The 17798-nt window shown below is 36.2% G+C and overlaps 1 protein-coding gene across 3 annotated transcripts in view; it reads left to right on the plus strand.

The window, feature by feature from the left end:
- Nucleotides 1–17179, plus strand: part of LOC121422196 (endonuclease V-like) — a 71193-nt gene extending 54014 nt beyond the window's left edge. For all 3 annotated transcript variants that reach the window (XM_041617089.1, XM_041617091.1, XM_041617092.1), the window contains exon 9: nucleotides 16517–17179. In XM_041617089.1, coding sequence (XP_041473023.1) covers nucleotides 16517–16783 — 267 coding nt within the window. In that variant the 3' untranslated portion in view covers nucleotides 16784–17179. The remainder of the gene's footprint in view (nucleotides 1–16516) is intronic.
- Nucleotides 17180–17798: the final 619 nt, after the last annotated feature.

Consider the following 17798-nt stretch of genomic DNA (forward strand, 5'->3'; position numbering starts at 1 on the left):
CCAGTCTGCGCCCAGATTTAGCAATTTTAAGAGAAAAAAACAGAAAGAGGTAATTATCCTGCATTTGAAAACCAACCTTGATGATGCACATCAAAAGAAAGTCGCAGTGTATGACTCAAAATGAGGGACAATCACGAAAGTGAGTACTTGGTTGTCATTTGGGGCAAGGGGCCTACTAATTATAGACTGGAATAACAAACACCGCCTTCAAACAAAATTCTCGAAATAACAAGTTCAAATATCCGACCAATCAGGATCTTCCATAGTCCATCTCGCTTTGCACTCCTCTTTTGTAATATTCTATGCAAGGAAAGAGCTAACCTGGGGGGAGGTATGACAATTCGGCTCGTAATCATCCCCAAGATGATATTTACATTTACCATATTTACCAGATCATGCTTTTAGTTTCAGTCAACTGTACTTTATATTATCACTTTCATGGCCTTGTAAATATGAGAAGCTGCATGTAATCAAGTTGATCTGAACACACATAACCATGTATTGATCGTGTCCATATTAATATACTAACAATTATAAATAAGACAATATCGAAGCTGGATGGCCATCAATGTCGCTAATTTATGCATGTACCTCACACTATATTCTCAGTACATTTAGAATTACATGCAAATTCATTCTTACTAAATATAAAAAAAAATATTAAAGAATGGTAAAGAAACAAGTTATGCATCTTGCCCGCCCAGCAAAAAATTGCTGCATACTGCTATGAGTAAGCACTTTAGGTTTTTACTGTGATATGATAAATAATAATATGAATAATGTAGGATTTATATAGCGCATGTTTCCACTTTGTTCGGTGTTCAAGGCTAAGCTAGTCTATATTGATTCCAGCGCCCACAGCTTTTTTTAAAGAATTACTTCCTGCCAGTACCCATTTACTTCACCTGGGTTGAGTGCAGCACAGTGTGGATAAATTTCTTACTGAAGGAAAACAAGCCATGGCTGGGATTTGAACCCACGTCCCTCTGACTGAAAGATGAGAGTCTTAACCACTAGAACACTACCGCAATAGGAGAAGGCTCAACACTATCTTAAACTTCTTAAATTCATTTTGTTATGAGTTTGGCAAAGTAATAATGCAGCTTCCGTGATTGCTAATGGCAAATTTTCTTTACCAAAGTGACATTGATGGTCACTGTAATCTCTCAAGTGAAGTATGAAACCTTTCATTTTCTATATTTATTACACATATACAGAGATCATTAATAGGTTTCCATAGCAATGGGCTTGTTTGTGATAAACAAGACATTAGGTAATTCTCTTCAAGAGCATGGAATGAGAGGGAATTGACCTTTCCTTCGGAATTTGTAGAAAAACAAAATCATGGAAAAGAACCAAATAATAACAGCTAGGCGTTCATAGCGCACACAGCTTTTTAAGGAATTACTTCCTACCGTTACCCATTTACCTCACCTGGGTCGAGTGCAGCTCAAATACTGACTTGTGATTGATGTATAGGAAATGACTTTATGAAACATTAATGTAGTAGGATCATGTAGGGTAATAGTATGCAGCGCTTGGAAGAATTGCATTAAACACTATAATGTTACATATTATCATTCATTCTTAATTACTTTAGGAATAATACTGTACATTTCTAAGTACCCCCCCCCCCAAAAAAAAGTGCCCAAACAAATAAAAATGCAAGATGTGGTAATGATTTGGAAATGAGTCAAAACCAAATCTTATAAAATGATCAGCCAATTTACAGTGCCCTAGGACAATATATTTGACCGGGGGGTACTGATGCAAATTTGACATGCAAAAAAACGGGGCGGTGGCTACAAAATAAAGGTTATTTTGGTCCAGAGAAATTTGACAAGCAAAAAAAAAGGGGGGGGGGGTTTCAATACAAAATGTAGGTCATTTGTTTACAGTTCTCCATTTTTTTTAGCACCTACCAGAATACCAGGGGGTGCTGCCTATGATGAATAACACACCCAGCATCTCTCCTGGGGTTGCTTTAGCATCCCGCTTTCAATGGCCATTGCCAATTAATAAATAACAAGTTTCAATATGGTTGAAAATATGTAATTGCTGAAAATAGGCAAAAGAATAATTTTACTCTAGTAAGTGGATTTTTTTGAAAAGCAAATAGCTTACCTGGGCCCAATCTTACAAAGAGTTGCAAGATCCAATTAATCGCAACTGTGGAAAGCCAGCAACATCTGAAATGCATGTTGGTTCAAAATATTTTCTAGATATGCTGCATATTCATGCACTCATCCTTTTCTTGCAAGTTCAGTGTGCTTTCCTTTGCTTCTAAAAGACATTGAGAACAATTTCCTGCAAAACGAAATGACACTGATGGATTTCCATAGAGTTACAATTGATTGGATCAATCGCAACATTTTGTAAGATGGGGCCCAGATCTTCAAGTCATGAAATTATAGTTTTGTGTATCCACAGTATGTACAAATCTAAATCAATGTTCGCTGCAGCATCACGAGTTTATCTTTAAAGTGATTGGTTAACATTGGTTTGACTTTAAAAAAGTCTGAGCTAGAAGGTCACACTTGTCACCTGTGTCTGTGATATGTTACAAAAATGAAGCCCAGAAAAAAATGCGTTCAAAAATAATTATTTAGTGCTTCAAAAATTGAAATATAAAGTGACCGGAAACACCGTCTTAATTTCATCCCATATACTTATGTGTACTATTTAGGCGTCTATAAGACGCCTATTTACAAAATCGGGGTTTGCCTTGTAGTTTTAGCTTTTCATTCTCAATAATGATTGTTTTCAGGGTTTATTAGTTCTAATACATGCACTTGTACACATGTTTCATCTTGGTTTGAGAATTTTTTAAATCGGCTGCTGACAAAGTTAAACAATACCTTTAAGTACACATAGGATTGATCCAAAATTTTGGAATATATTTATGTGAAAGTAAAAATGATATCAGAAAACATTTATCACTTCCATCAACCAAACAGGGTATCAAAGCATCGCAATTGACATGATAAAAAAAGCTTTTTGTAATAAATGTCTTCCACATCATATGAGGTAATGACAAAAAGTACTTTCAAGATGTCACATGAAAATCTTCTGCCTTTTTTAAATCTAAGGAAGATGGTAACATACTGACAGGAAACATGAGCTGTCTGTGACAGGATCCTTGTAGGGGTTTTTCAACTCTTTCCAAGATATTTCAAATCCGTTGGTCACTCTGCCGGCGGTTGCCTGTTTTTCCCCCTCAGACTATTCTGAGCCAAAGTGGAAGTAATAGGAATGCTCAATCATCGTCCATCATTCTTCAGCTAGGTTGTGTCATGTGATGATGCTGAACCTTGTGCTGCTGCTGCCTTCGATGGATCAAAGCGGTAATCATTCATTTTGCAACATGAAAGTATTTATATCAGAACAGTTCTTTTTTATTTTACATAGATATTTTATGATTCTGAAAATTGTCTTTATTTTATTGAGTGTGAATGTACACTGCAAAAATGCCGGTGTTGATTTAACACCAGCCCAGTATCTATATCGGTCCACACCAGACAGGTGTTGAAACACGACCAGTTAAGAATCAAAACGATATTGGGTTATCATTCATTGGTATTGCTTAATCCCGAATTGGTGTTGGCCTAACATTAAACTGGTGTTGGCCTAACACCAAACTGGTGTTTGCCTAACACCAAACTGGTGTTGTTTCAACACCTCTCTGGTGTGGACCGATATACATACCATTCTGGTGTTAAATTAACACTGGCATTTTTGCAGTGTATGTCATTGAAATAGTCACTATTTTTTATTACAGCAAGTTCCTCTGACTTATTATCTTTGCAAAATATTATGGTTATTAATCATACATGTTTGGAAGCATTTGAAGCAAATTCCCAATTAAAACCCTCTAAAAGGGTGGAGAACGCTGCCTCTGCTCTGCCCCCTTCCACCCCTTTCCTTCCTCTCTGCCAATTTTGTCCTTTGAGAAGAGTGATTTCATCTATTTTCAGTAATGCTACAGGGCTGTTTCTAAATTCCCACAAGAACTGCTGATGAGTTTAACCTGGTCATCCTTATGATAAGGTCGATAGTGAGATAGGATCACCGTTCATTTGAGGATAACTGTTGAAGGTTTTTTATCCATATTCTGGTTTTATTTACCATTAGAAATCAGGGGGACGGTAATCTCTATTCCCTTCTCCTACTGTTAGATTATGTATGGGAATACCTGTTCCACATTGTAAACTATCTTGATGACCTTATGGTCTCGCATGGGTGCCCACAAAGAATGAAAGAGATCACCAATGTCAGATGTGACGTGTTGGGGGAAAATATCAAAGTTCCCTTTTATTTGTTTCAGATAAAAGAAAGGGTCTTGATAAGCAGAAACTGAAAGTTTTTAGGATAAAGGGATAGAGAAAAAAAAGAGGGAGGAAGGGCAGCAGTGCAGTTTGGATATATTGGTTGACAGGTGTTGGGCTAGAAATCCTGAACAAGGAAGAAACAAAGTACGAGTTATACCCCTTTCATAAACCCAATTACTATGAATTAGGCGGCTAACAGCAGCATAATTTGGTCGTAAAATTGGAGGAGGACAAGAGTTATCCGCATTACTCTGATGCTGCTATTATCCGCATAATAGCGGCATCGGGATAAGATTTTGAGTTTATGAACGCATTTCCAAATAATGCGGATAATTGCCATGGTGCGGTCACTAGGTCACCCTTTTCCAACACAACCGCATCGGAGGGGGCATGTCCAGTTGTCATGGCGATTATCCGCCTTTTTCAGGACGGGCGCTCGTAAAAATAATGCGGCTTATTTTCGGAGTTTATGAACGCAATTTTTATTGAATTATCCGCATTACTCTTAGGCGGATAATTGGAGGATAGGTTTATGAAAAGGTAGTACAACAGGGTAAGAACTCATTTGAAATGTGATATGGGTTGTATTGAATGGAAGAATTAGGTAAAGAGGAAGACATGGATATCATTGAATTAGTTTTACATAGCTACGGGCAAGGTAAGACCAGGGCCGGTAATTGCATGTTTTGCTTCTGTAATCTCTGCGGAATACTCCTGTGCTGTCCCTTGGAAAATTGGCACTACATTCATCAGTCTTTTCCTGCTGATTGCCAATCATGAATTGGGTCTTAAGTAAACAACACTTAATAACGTCTTTAAAAATATCCAGTAAAGAGTTTTAGAATTGCATGTCGTCTGCACAGTGAACTGATACATCATTTAAAGGCATGGCGCATATCCTTATCCTGTTGACCATCAGAATTGAGAATGTAGCCTTGCTACAATTATTTTGCATGTGTCCTAAATCATAGGTGACATGCACAAACAAGAGGTCCTTTCCATACCAGGCAAGTACTCATATCAAATAGGAACATTTCTATTTGGGGAAATATGGTAAATGGTGATTTTTACTTCATTGCTAAGAAAGCATGTATGCTTGTATGCAAGCAGCCAGAGGGCCGACGGCTTAAGGTCCTCTCCGAGGGAACGCACCAAGTGGGAATCGATCCTGGGACACTAGAATCCGAGACCCCGCTCTACCAACTTAGCTATTGAGCCTCCTTGAAAAGAAAATTGCAAATTTAGGCTTCATGCTCATATTTCTGTAGAAAGTTTTTGTAGTATTGAGACTGAAATTCAATATATTTCCATTTCTGGAAATTTCTTAGTAATTTGTTCCCTTTTCTTCATTGTCAGGATTGACAGGGATCCATTGTAACTGCTCTGGCTCATCCTGAAGATTCATTCCAATGGATTTTTTCTTTCGAAAAAAAATCCACCATTTTCAGTGACTTTTCACAAAATGAATGTATACATAAGTTTCAAATGTATTCTCTCGGATATTTTCTATAGAGGTGAAAACATTAAAAAAGGGGCTTCCTGTGATTCTTTCAATCTATCAGCTCTGTTATTGGAGAAAATGTGCTTTGAAGCCACCCAAAACTTGCCAAAGGCTTATTATCTATGAGGATCTATGTGAGGAAAAATTCCAAACCACTCTCCCACTCATTCAAATACAAGACCATATTCATCATGCTGCGCAGCACTGCAGAAGAAAGTATTCTGAAGTTGTAGAGGAATTTCAAGAGTTGATCCATGGTGTATTTTCAGCTAATTAGCTTCATAAAATGACACATTAGATCTGTGGTTACAGTGCAGACCGCAGGGAAAACTGCAGCTGATAATGAACGTAAAACTTAAGAATCACCTGTTCATCCAGTGTGACGTCATTGCACAACATATAGCGCAAAATATGCGCAGATCATGGTGCTCACAAACTGGGGAACGTCCTCAAGCAGAGACATGAGGAAAGCAGAGTAAACGGAGGTCAAACATAATTATGAACACATCATTGAACGTTCACACCACACTATAGTTGAACATTATTGTTTTTAGAGAAAGTAAATCAGATTGCTGCAGTTTGATGTACTCGTTGAAGGCGCTGTCACACCTTGGCGTTTTAGACAGCGTATGCCCGACGTATGAGGAATTTGGCGAATACGCTGGCGTACGTCGAATACGTTACGGGTAAGTTTTGCATAGGTTAAGAGTACGCTAAAACACGCTGGTATACGTCGTCATACGGCGATTTCGTCGAAAAATTTTGTGCAAGCACAAAATTTTTCGACGTATGCCAGCGTATGGCTCATACGTCCCGCATACGCGGGTCATAAGTTGTAGGCAAGTTACGCGATCGTTGATACACGTTGACACACGTTACTCGTAAGTTTCTCATAAGTCGATGTACGTCGAGATAATGTCCAGCGTACCCTAAAACTTACTTCTAACCTATGAGTAACGTGCTTTGAACGTATGTGTAACTTAACTCCAACGTATATTGACGTATGAAGACGTGCTCGGACGACCACAAAACTTCCTGAACGTGTTTATAACTTACAGCTACCGTATAATGGCGTATTGACAACGTTTATAGGAATTGGTATATAAAGGTGGGGTTCACAGGAGTTTTCTTCGGCATGGCGGTGGTGTTGATACGGTGATGTATCGTGCGGTTATGATTTGAATAGTCGAGCGGCAGCCTTTTTATAGGCTACGACACGTGTTCGTCAGCCATACGCTGCCGCGCGCTATGCGTAAGTTAGGCTATCGTAGGGCATAAGTTGTGTACGCCAGCAATACGCTAAGCATTCGTTGGAATACGTTACTTATAAGTTAACGAAGCGTTCGATATAAGTTACTAATACGTTATGTATACGTCCAACTCGTTATGAATACGCTAAGTATACGCCCAGAGTTGAAAAAAAAACCAACAAAGTTCAGCGTATGCCGACGTTTTAGAGAAATTTTGATACGTCGGGCATACGCTGTCTAAAACGCCAAGGTGTGACAGCGCCTTTAGAATTTTGAAGTTCAACTTTTCCCTTTTCTTCTTCCTTTGGTAGAGTAGAAAATATTTTTCAGCAGATTTTTTTTACTTTTACTTTAGTGAAATACAGCAAACTTACATTAATTCATATCAGAAAGCATTTATATACAGTGCGTATCAAAAAAAAGTTTACACTTTGAAAAAGCCCTGGGAATTAAAAAATATACAACATATGAGTAATTTTTTCACAAGTGTTCTTGGGTTTGGGTCTCTTTTATCCAATAAAAGTAAAAGTTTTGACAGAATGTAAACTTGAGCGAGCACTGTCCATTTTTTTAAAGCTCGCAGAAATCTGTTTGCGCAGAAATACTCGCTTTCACACTGTGTCAATGGGAAAGGGCGAAATCAAACTTACCCTGCAAAACATTTCTCTTGCACTTTTAAAGTTTCACTTATTTTCACAAAAAAAGTTATATGCACAATTTAGTCAAATGCAAATGAGAGAATCGATGATGTCCCTCACTATTTCTTTTGTTGTTTGAATAATTACAATATTTCAATTTTTACAGATTAGACAATAAAGACCAATTTGACTGAAACAAAAGATATTAAACAATGGTAATTCCACATGTTCAGGTAAAAATAAAACTTTATTTTACAGGATAATGAGGAGAAAATGAGAATATTTCGTATTTCATATAATAAAATACAAAAGAAATTGTGTGTGATGTCATCAGTTCCCTCATTTGCATACTGACCAAGATGTGCATATAACTGTCTTGTGAAATTAAGCGAAACTTAAAAATGTCATAATTTTCTTATTTTCCATCCGATTTTGATAAAATTTTCAGTGTTGTGCTTGTTGGATTTTTCTCTTTTTATCCAAATCCACTTTTGGTTGGGGTGGACTTGTTTTTTAATGATGTCCAAATTTTATTGTCATCTTTATTGTAGTCGACTGTATTGGTTACAGACTTGTATTAGGGCATGATTTCAGATTTTGCTGGATTGCGCCCACATGTGCTCAGAGGGGTGTGTCTTTGTTCTGGTTTCCGGATGGAGGAGAACAAAATATGGTATTTATAGCTATACAGCATTATAGCTTTTGCTACTTTCTGGGGGTGAGTGGCTCAATTTGTGCCAGATACTATTATTATTGATGTTATCTTGTACATATGTTTATTAAGATCATGTTTGATGCTTTCTTTTTTTTAACCTTTCTTTGTATTTTTCTTATGCCAATCATTTCCATTATTAAAACCTGTTATATTTCTTCCATGCCCCCAGGAGGGGCCATTAAAGAAATAAAATCATTGTCATTGTCATTTGTCAAAAAATAAAATGATCCTAAAGTTAAAAATAATGCAAGGAATACTAAAATGAAAATCTGCGTTACTGCATGCCTTGTGGTCAGAGTATTCCAATCAGCTTCAAATCATGATGGCAAGATTTATGTGACGTCACAAAGATCCGGAGTGAACTTCTCTTTCATTGCTTACAGGCAGGCTAAAAATAGCTTAGAATTGAGATTTCCTTTTCCACACAACTATTTAGGACTTTGATAGTTCAACATTTTACAGGTTAGAATGTTCATATCAGATGTAATTACAATATTTTTCTACAGTCGGGTCACAAGTGATTGTATAGTGTGCGCCATACTGGTTAAGAAATACATTTATATGAAGTGTCTACATTGAACTCAAATGTTTCTTCTTCCAGCTTGCTTTTTTTAGAAAGGATAACCCAGCATAAAAAAGACTGAACATGTTTTTTTGTCTGTAGAGTAACAAATTAAGGTCAGAACTGCAGAGTAATGGAATAAAAACTCCTATTATTCATGTGACCGGAGAGGGTTTCCAGTCAAGATTGTGAAGTGAAATATTAATTTTCACCATTCTTTGTCGGTGCTGTTATCAGGGGATACCTCTGTCACCATTGGGAAAAATTCCAATTTGTTTTCTGGACCTGTTTGGTGGCGTATGAATCTCTATTTGTTGGAAAGTGCATTTCTTATTAGAATATATCACAAGATTGTTTTCATATAACCTCTAGTCCCCCCCCCCCCCCCCCCCCCCCCCCGGTTTTTGTACATCATTACATATTTTGTGTAGGCTGTGAAGCACGTGCAGTACTCAACAACAAAATGTAATATATTGAAATACTTAATACATGAATTGGTTTTAACCTTTTCTTGTCCTGCAAAATGTTTATAAGTTCTTTTGTAAAGTCTCTCTCTTTCTCTCACTCACTCTCTCTGCATTCATGGTTACGATTGTTGTGTGAAGGAGGATCTTATGAATAATTAGAAATCTGCAATTACAGAATGTAAAAATATAAAGATGATTGATTGAATTCATTTATTAACCTCACATCAGACAAAATGACTGCCCCAGAGTATGAATTTTCTTCCATTATGCAATGGCTTTTAGTAATAAATGGTGTAATTTTATTATCTTTGAAGTGTTGATGAGTTTCTACCAATTTGATGAAAGTTATGATTGTTTCCTATTTTTGTAATCTGTAAGTTCTTCAACAACATTTTTATATATAATTTTAGAGTAGAAAATTAGATTTTGGATGATATGTTACAGAGTTCCATGCATGGGGATGATATACACCATTGGAAATCACAATATATTTTTTTTAAAGAAATCTTGTTTTGAAATTTATCACTGCCATATGTTTTCAGTAAATATTTTACCAGGGTGGAAATGTAAACAGATTTTCCAAAATATTGTGCTTCACTTTCATACTTTCAAACTTATTTGTGCAGCACTTGGTCTTTCCTTTAAGCAATAACCACATATCAAGTTTCTAAGGGAAATATGACAATGAAAACTGATGTGAGTTTTAGATTTTGAAAACAAAAAATCAAATTGACTCCTAAGGCTTGATCATTTCTTCAGGAATCTCTAATGTTAACAAAACATACGTGAAAGCTTCTGTCAACCATTAGCAAAATGGCTTGTTAGAATGCATTAACAGTATCAACATTGTCTCTTTTGTAATCTGTTGAAAAGTGTTTGGTTTCCCCCAGTAAGGTAGCTTGCATGGATAAAACATATATTGATTTGAAGTTATTATCTGAGATGTAAAATGTTTTAGGTAAGAAGTTTGATTTGAGATGGAAAGAAATGGAAGGAAAAGAGGTAAATTGGTGAATTTGTCTCTCCTTTAGTCAGTATTCTCTTTATTTAGAGGTAACCAAGTTGAACTGAAATTGTTTAAATTTGAAAAAAAATATAGTAGATGAAAATGATACAGTGAATCACACACTTTCACGGCCAATCAATTGATAGTGATTTTTAAAAATACTTGAAATAGTCAAAATCATCCTAAACTAATATGTTACTTGTGTGATAAATGAGATTTTCATTCAGTTGGATGCAATTAATTTAAGATATGCATATGAATTTACTTTGTTGAAAAAAAGAGATAATTGATTCTGATGGGTTTAGGAATATGTAGTATCACTTCTTTATGAAGTAATTCTGAACCCCTTTTTTTACAATAGGTCTATTGATTAAAATATATCAGAATTTCAAAGTTATCTTGCATGCCAACAATTAAAAAAAAATCTAAATCCTTTCCGTATCAGAATTTCAAAATCCCTTCCAGAGATGATTTGTAATGATTTATATATATATATATATATGGATACACAGTGAAGTCATCTGCGTGATACAAAGATCACAGGTGCCATGGAATGGTTTTGAAAGTGGAAGGGGCTAATCATGCAAAAAATCACAATGGTCAGTTTTTGTACACTATTTTGAAAAAAAAATGGAGAGCTAAAGCCCCCGTGGCCCCTGAATGACAACCACAAGTATGCACAATTACATGTAAGTTCTAGAGTGAATACAATCCAACCATCAGGCCACAATGGACTTCAACTTTATATAGTCAGAAAACTTGACGTTACTCTGTCGTTCAGCCACTTCATTTTTCTGATGGTGCTTCCAATAAGAGTCTGATACTCTTTAGGGAATTCCCCAACTTTGAAATCTTCAAACCACAAGATAAGTTTTCAGTTCAGCTTTTTCCTTTATGCTTAATGTCTGATCTCCCTCTCTGCTCTTCCCAGCATTTATAGCTTTTGTTTTTTACTTGAGAACAGGAGGATTTGGTTATAAAGGTAAGCAAGGAGTGTTACTCAGTATATTATTGGCATTATCATACCCCGCCAAACAAAGTTTGAAGGGGGTATATAGGAATCAGCGTACAGTTGGGCGGTCAGTCGGTCCGTTGCAAATATTGCGCATTGAACTACTCAGTTTTTAAACGATTTTCTTGAAACTTGGAACACATATTGTTGTTGGAGTGAAGATGTGCAAGACACACTTTTCGCATGTGTCGGACATTGTGTTGCCATGGTAATGGTATATTTTGGCAAAAAATAAGGTAATAATCTTGCAGTTCACATTACTTCTTCAGTTTTTAACCAATTGTCATGGAATTTGGCTCACACATTGGGTTCGAGGTAAAGGTGTGCTAGACCCATATTTTTGCATGTTTTGGAAATCATGTTACCATTGTAACAACATATTAAAGGCCCCAAATTAGGTAAAAATCTACCTGTTCAATCTACTTCATCAGTATTTAACCAATTCTAAAATTTTGCTCACACATAAGTCTTGGGGTAAAGATGGGCAGGACATATTTTTTCCATGTGTTGCAAACTGTTGTCATGGTAACGACATAGGGCGGGATATTAATCACCTTCAGTGACAGTTATAGTTATATGGGTCATCATAAAGGACAGACTTTAAGTTTAATGAAGGAACCCAACAGAGAACCCTACATTGTTCTATAATACTGCGCATACATTCGTAATTCCGAAGCTTCGTAATTCCGAAGGTTCGGTTATTCCGAAGGTTCGTATTTCCGAAGGTTCGTAATTCCGAAGGTTCGTAATTCCGAAGGTTCGTCAATCCGAAAACGAAATAAGGTTCGTAATTCCGAAGGTTCGTTAATCCGAAAACGAAATAAGGTTCGTAATTCCGAAGGTTCGTTAATCCGAAAACGAAATAAGGTTCGTAATTCCGAAGGTTCGTTAATCCGAAAACGAAATAAGGTTCGTTAATCCGAAAATTAAATAAGGTTCGTATTTCCGAAAATGAAAATAATTCATTTTGGTAACAAAAACGATGTTGTCATTACAATATTACACGATATTATGCAATGATAGTAATAACGATCGATGATACATGCGTGTGTTGTGGCCAAAAGCATGTTTTTCATTAAGAATATAGGCGCCCTGATCAAGCATAAGCTGATTTCAATTTTATCTGAGCAATTGCTGCCTGAATGGTTTAAAGATGCAGGGGATCAAGTGTGTTGGTCGCGTGTGAGTTACCTCTAGATAATAGGATTTGTATTGGAGGGGATGTCATTTTTAATAACAGCTTCTGCTGGTAATAAAAATACTAATAATGATCCTTGTGAGATGTTGAAAGCACGAATCGCAAGCTCAAACTAGTAAACATTTCATGTAACAAGACGTGAAGTGAGCATTCGGAGCATTTTTTGTAATCGTGAAAAAGATGTGTAACTTTCTAAAGAATTAATGCGAGGGCGAGCTGTATACTGACCTGGGGCCTGTTGCATAAAACTTTTTACCTCAGAAAACTCAAATTGTTTTTACAGGAGTTTTTGCCCTGTGCTAAAGTCATTGGCGGAAATCAGACTAACCTTAGTTTTCAGTTTTTACCAGAGTTTTCTCAGGTAAAAAGTTTTATGCAACAGGCTTCAGAAAGTAATCTTTAAAGGACTGCATTTAGTGACTCATGAATAGAATATATATCTCACGAACTAAATAATGAGAGCGCGAACCGCAAGCTTAAAATTTGTGATGTTCCAACCTGAAAACTGGACATTTTATACTTTTTTTTATTTGTAACCAGGAATAGAATGAGTTCTCCAATAAACAATACTTGATGTCCGAGCGAGAAACGTGAGCCAAATTTTTCCGACTTTCCAACCTGAAAAAAAAATAATAATAATAGCTGGGTGAACAGTTTTCAGAACTGAAGTGGCTTCCCTGGGTAAATAATATCTATATCAATATTATCATTATCATCATTCTAGGCCTACATGAAATTTCCAAAAGTTTGAGCACGTGATTCGCTCGCAACATCTCACAAGGATGCCCTTTTAACAGTAATTGACCAAAAAGGCGAATTTTACATCTTCAGATTTGATTTTTTCCCCCAAACCGCTTGCTCGCTACGCTCGCAGAAATGAAACGTAAATATATAACTCTAGTGATCACTCAAAAAAAATTGCTCAATTTAATTACTACAAAACACACAACCTCTTTACACAGATGATAATCTCATGGTGAAAATATCCGTTTGCACCAAATTGCCCCTATTGGCCCTTTTTTTTGCTTTGCTGCCCCCCCCCCCCCCGAAAAAAAGAAAATACGTTCCGCCGCCATTGGTTGAAACACGCATCGTCTTCATGGCTAACTGCAAAAAGTTCTTAAAATGTCCCCTTTAGATCAGGTCAGAGCTTATATATATTTAAAATTTCTGTTCGCGCTTCTTGCTCGCAGTTATTATCTAAATTTAGTTACATAGGCATCTCGTTTTGAAGATCACAAACTTATTGCCCATCATATAAAAAAATATATAGCTCGCGCTCGCATTATTTAAAAGGGTTTATCATGTTATTACATATTTACTTTATTTTATAAGTATAAAGCTAATTATTGACTGTTAGGACTACCCTTTCAAAGAAACAAACAAAAATCAACTTTAAGCTGCCGATCGAGGAAAACATGACTGAAAAAAAAATTGCCCCCCCCCCTATTTGACGAATGTTTGATCCGCCGGGAGGGAGGCAGGGGGCACTTGCACCCCAAAAATGAAATAAAAAACAGGGAAATTAATATTTTCCAAAATGGGAAAGTTCCTTTTTCAAAAATAAATATGCCGTTTTTCATGTTTTTTCGAAATGAAATACTCTTTTTAAAGTATACAAGTTAAGTTAAGTTTTCAGGCTGGAATATTGCAAATTTTCAGCTTGCGCTTCGCACTCTCATTCGATTGGTGAAATATGCATCCTAACAATGCCTAAAGAGGTCATTAAATGCTTTCTTCAACAGGTTCCTTTTCTGGTCAGTATGTTTAAGCTCGCGTTTTGCGCTCGTGTTAATTCTTTAGTTAGATGCACATTTTTTAATGACAGCAGAAATCTGCTCGGATTTTTAAAAACTTATTTTCATTTTTTATTGAAATACCCTAAAGTTTTAGCTTGTGATTCACGCTCGCAACACCTCGCAATAATGCCATTTTAAGAATAATTGACCCCAAAAAACGTTTTACAACTTCACATTTGAATTTGTTTTACCAAGCCGCTCGCTCATTATACTCTCTCCCGAAAAATAAATCCTAAATATACATTTTGCCATAATAAGAAGTCACTTCAAAAAAGTTTTTCTCTACTTAATCACTATCAAACACACAATGACTTCAAGCAGATGATAATCTTAAGGTGAAAATATCACCAAAGTGCCCATTTTGACGTATGAGTTTCATTTTTGGCTTTACCCCCCAACGAAAATTCGTTCGGCCGCCCTTGCCTTCCCATCCTCATAATAATTGAACAACGAACCTTCGGAAAAACGAACCTTATTTCGTTTTCGGATCAACGAACCTTCGGAACAACGAACCTTATTTCGTTTTCGGATCAACGAACCTTCGGAACAACGAACCTTATTTCGTTTTCGGATTAACGAACCTTCGGAACAACGAACCTTATTTCGTTTTCGGATTAACGAACCTTCGGAACAACGAACCTTATTCCGTTTTCGGATTATCGAACCTTCGGAATAACGAACCGTCGGAATTACGCCACAAATGTACGGATTAACGAACCCTTTTTCGTTTTCGGATTAACGAACATCGAGGTATAGGCAATTTACGTGTTTCGGATTTACGAACCTTCGGAATAAAGAACCTTCGGAATTACGAAGTGTAACCATAATACTGGCAGTAATCTTGATATGGAAGATTGTTGTATTCATTTTACAAGTTATGACGTGAGTTAGTTTTTTTTTCCATGAATACAGAGGAAGCAATTTTGGTTTATTACCCATTTAATGACTGGTTTGTTAAGTACATCCTTGATGGGTGTCGCTATAATGAGGTCAAATCCTATACCAGAGGGTGATATTTCTATAATTAGTGAGTCATGTGGAAGTATTTTCATCTAGTGGCTGTGGATTTTATTTGGAAGGTCGTGGGTTCAAAGTCCTGCCATGGTGTTCTACATCCATGTATGTGGTGCTGCAATCGATCCATGAACATTCATCCCTCAGAAAACTTGTGTGCCATGATGATAGCCAGGCTACTTAAAGCTAGGATTGTAATGGCAATTAGCGCTTCACAGAGATAAAACAAACGTTCCATAAGATGTATTATTCATCAAGTATAATATACATCAGTGCTTCTCAATCGTGAGGCACACTGGTGGGCCGCGAAGCTCTCTCAGTTGGGCTGCGAGCAAATCCAGGTGGAGAAAATATAAAATAATTGGGGAAAAACTTTAGTGTATATTTCACAGTATATTATGTGTGCGGGAATGACAAATTTAATCCGATGACCGGGGTAATAATATATGTAAAGTGCTTAGACATGTCGTTCCGATGGATTCAACGAATTATAAAAACGTGTCTGAACATATGTCCGATCGGTCTACATGGGTCAAACAAAACTAAATCAAGCTTAGGTATCATGCATGTTGCAAAGCATACACATGCACAGTATATGGTTTCGATCTAACTTTGATGTGAACCTCCCATTCATGCATATGGAGTATGTAATTAATTGTCCCCCATTTACCAGACATTTGCAAATGCAGATTAGTCCCAAACTGTTTTATCGAATGTGCTTCAGAGCTTTGTGTTCAAATTTCACGGAAAAAAATTTCATCAAAATTGAAGTTTTCATTAAATTTTGGTAGGTGTGCCTCAAAAAATCTGAGAATCAAAGTGGGCCTCAAGTAAAAAAAAAAAGGTTGACAAGCGCTGATACATGTACTGCTTTATATCAAATTGAGTTGTTTAATTTCATTCATTAATACATTTTTCAAATTATTTCTCTACAACTGTAACTTCATTTCCTCCTTGATCTCTCTTTCTCTGTCTCTCCCCCTCTCTCCCTGTCCATTTCTCTTTTCTCTCTCTCTCTCTCACTAGGCCGATATTCGCTCAAGAGAATATCTTCGACAGACATTCCCTGAACATTATCCCGCTTCTAGTTCTGGAGGTAAGAAATCATCTCAGAGGCATCGTAATGAAGACCCTGGCAGTTCATCTAAGCATGCCTTAAATCAGCAGAAAATAGAATGCAATCACCTCGATGATGATGATGTAGAACTAAGGAAAGAAGATAATGATTTAAAGAGTGTGAACTTAGGGGTAGATGGAGACAGAAGGTCTGCTATTGGCTGCGCTTGTAGCTGATATTTCCTCTTGACAGTTAATTTGAAATATTGATGAACTTAACCTTTTTAGGGTCATAATCTCCCTTGTTTTATATCTGAATTAATATTTTTATACTTGTATAGGGGAGATGAAGCTTTGTATATTTGATAAATATATTTTTGTACAAGTTTGCTATGTTGAAATTGTGTCTGTGTTTGTAATTCTCCTTGACAATTTCACTTAAATCAATATCTTTGTCTTTCATTTTAGTGTTGGCAACTCAACAAACTTTTCTTGAAAAACAATGTAATCTTATAATTAGAATTTCTATTGAATTGAACTATTCAATGCTAGTGTCATGGGTATGGTGTAGTGTAGCAGTTAAGTCATTTAAAGGACAAGTTTGCCCCAGAAAAATGCTGATTTGAATAAATAGAGAAAAATCAAACTGGCATAACGCTGAAAATTTCATCAAAATCGGATGTAAAATAAGAAAGTTATGGCATTTTAAAGTTTCGCTTATTTTTCACAAAAAAGTGATATGCACAACTCATTGACATGCAAATGAGTCAGTCGATGATGTCCATCACTCACTATTTCTTTTTTTTTTTTTTTTAATTATACAATATTTGATGTTTTATAAGTTTAACAATACGGACCAAATTGACCGAACCATATTATATTAAACAATGCTAATTCCACGTGTTCAGGGAAGAATTAATCGTTCTTTCACAACAAGGAGAAAATTAGAATATTTCATATGATAAAATACAAAAGAAATAGTGAGTGGATGACGTCATCAGTCTCCTCATTTGCATACCGACCAGGATATGGATATAACTGTTTTGTGAAATTAAGCGAAAATTTAAAATGTCATAACTTTCTTATTTTACCTCCGATTTTGATGAAATTTTCAGCGTTTTGCTGGTTGGATTTTTCTCTTTTTATTCAAATCAACTTTTTGTTAGGCTGGACTTGTCCTTTCATCTTAATCCAAGGTTTAAGACATTAATCCACATTTAATAATCTCCACACAGGCATGGAATGGGTATCT

Source organism: Lytechinus variegatus, chromosome 10, assembly GCF_018143015.1.
Source record: "Lytechinus variegatus isolate NC3 chromosome 10, Lvar_3.0, whole genome shotgun sequence".
Lineage (NCBI taxonomy): Eukaryota > Metazoa > Echinodermata > Echinoidea > Temnopleuroida > Toxopneustidae > Lytechinus > Lytechinus variegatus.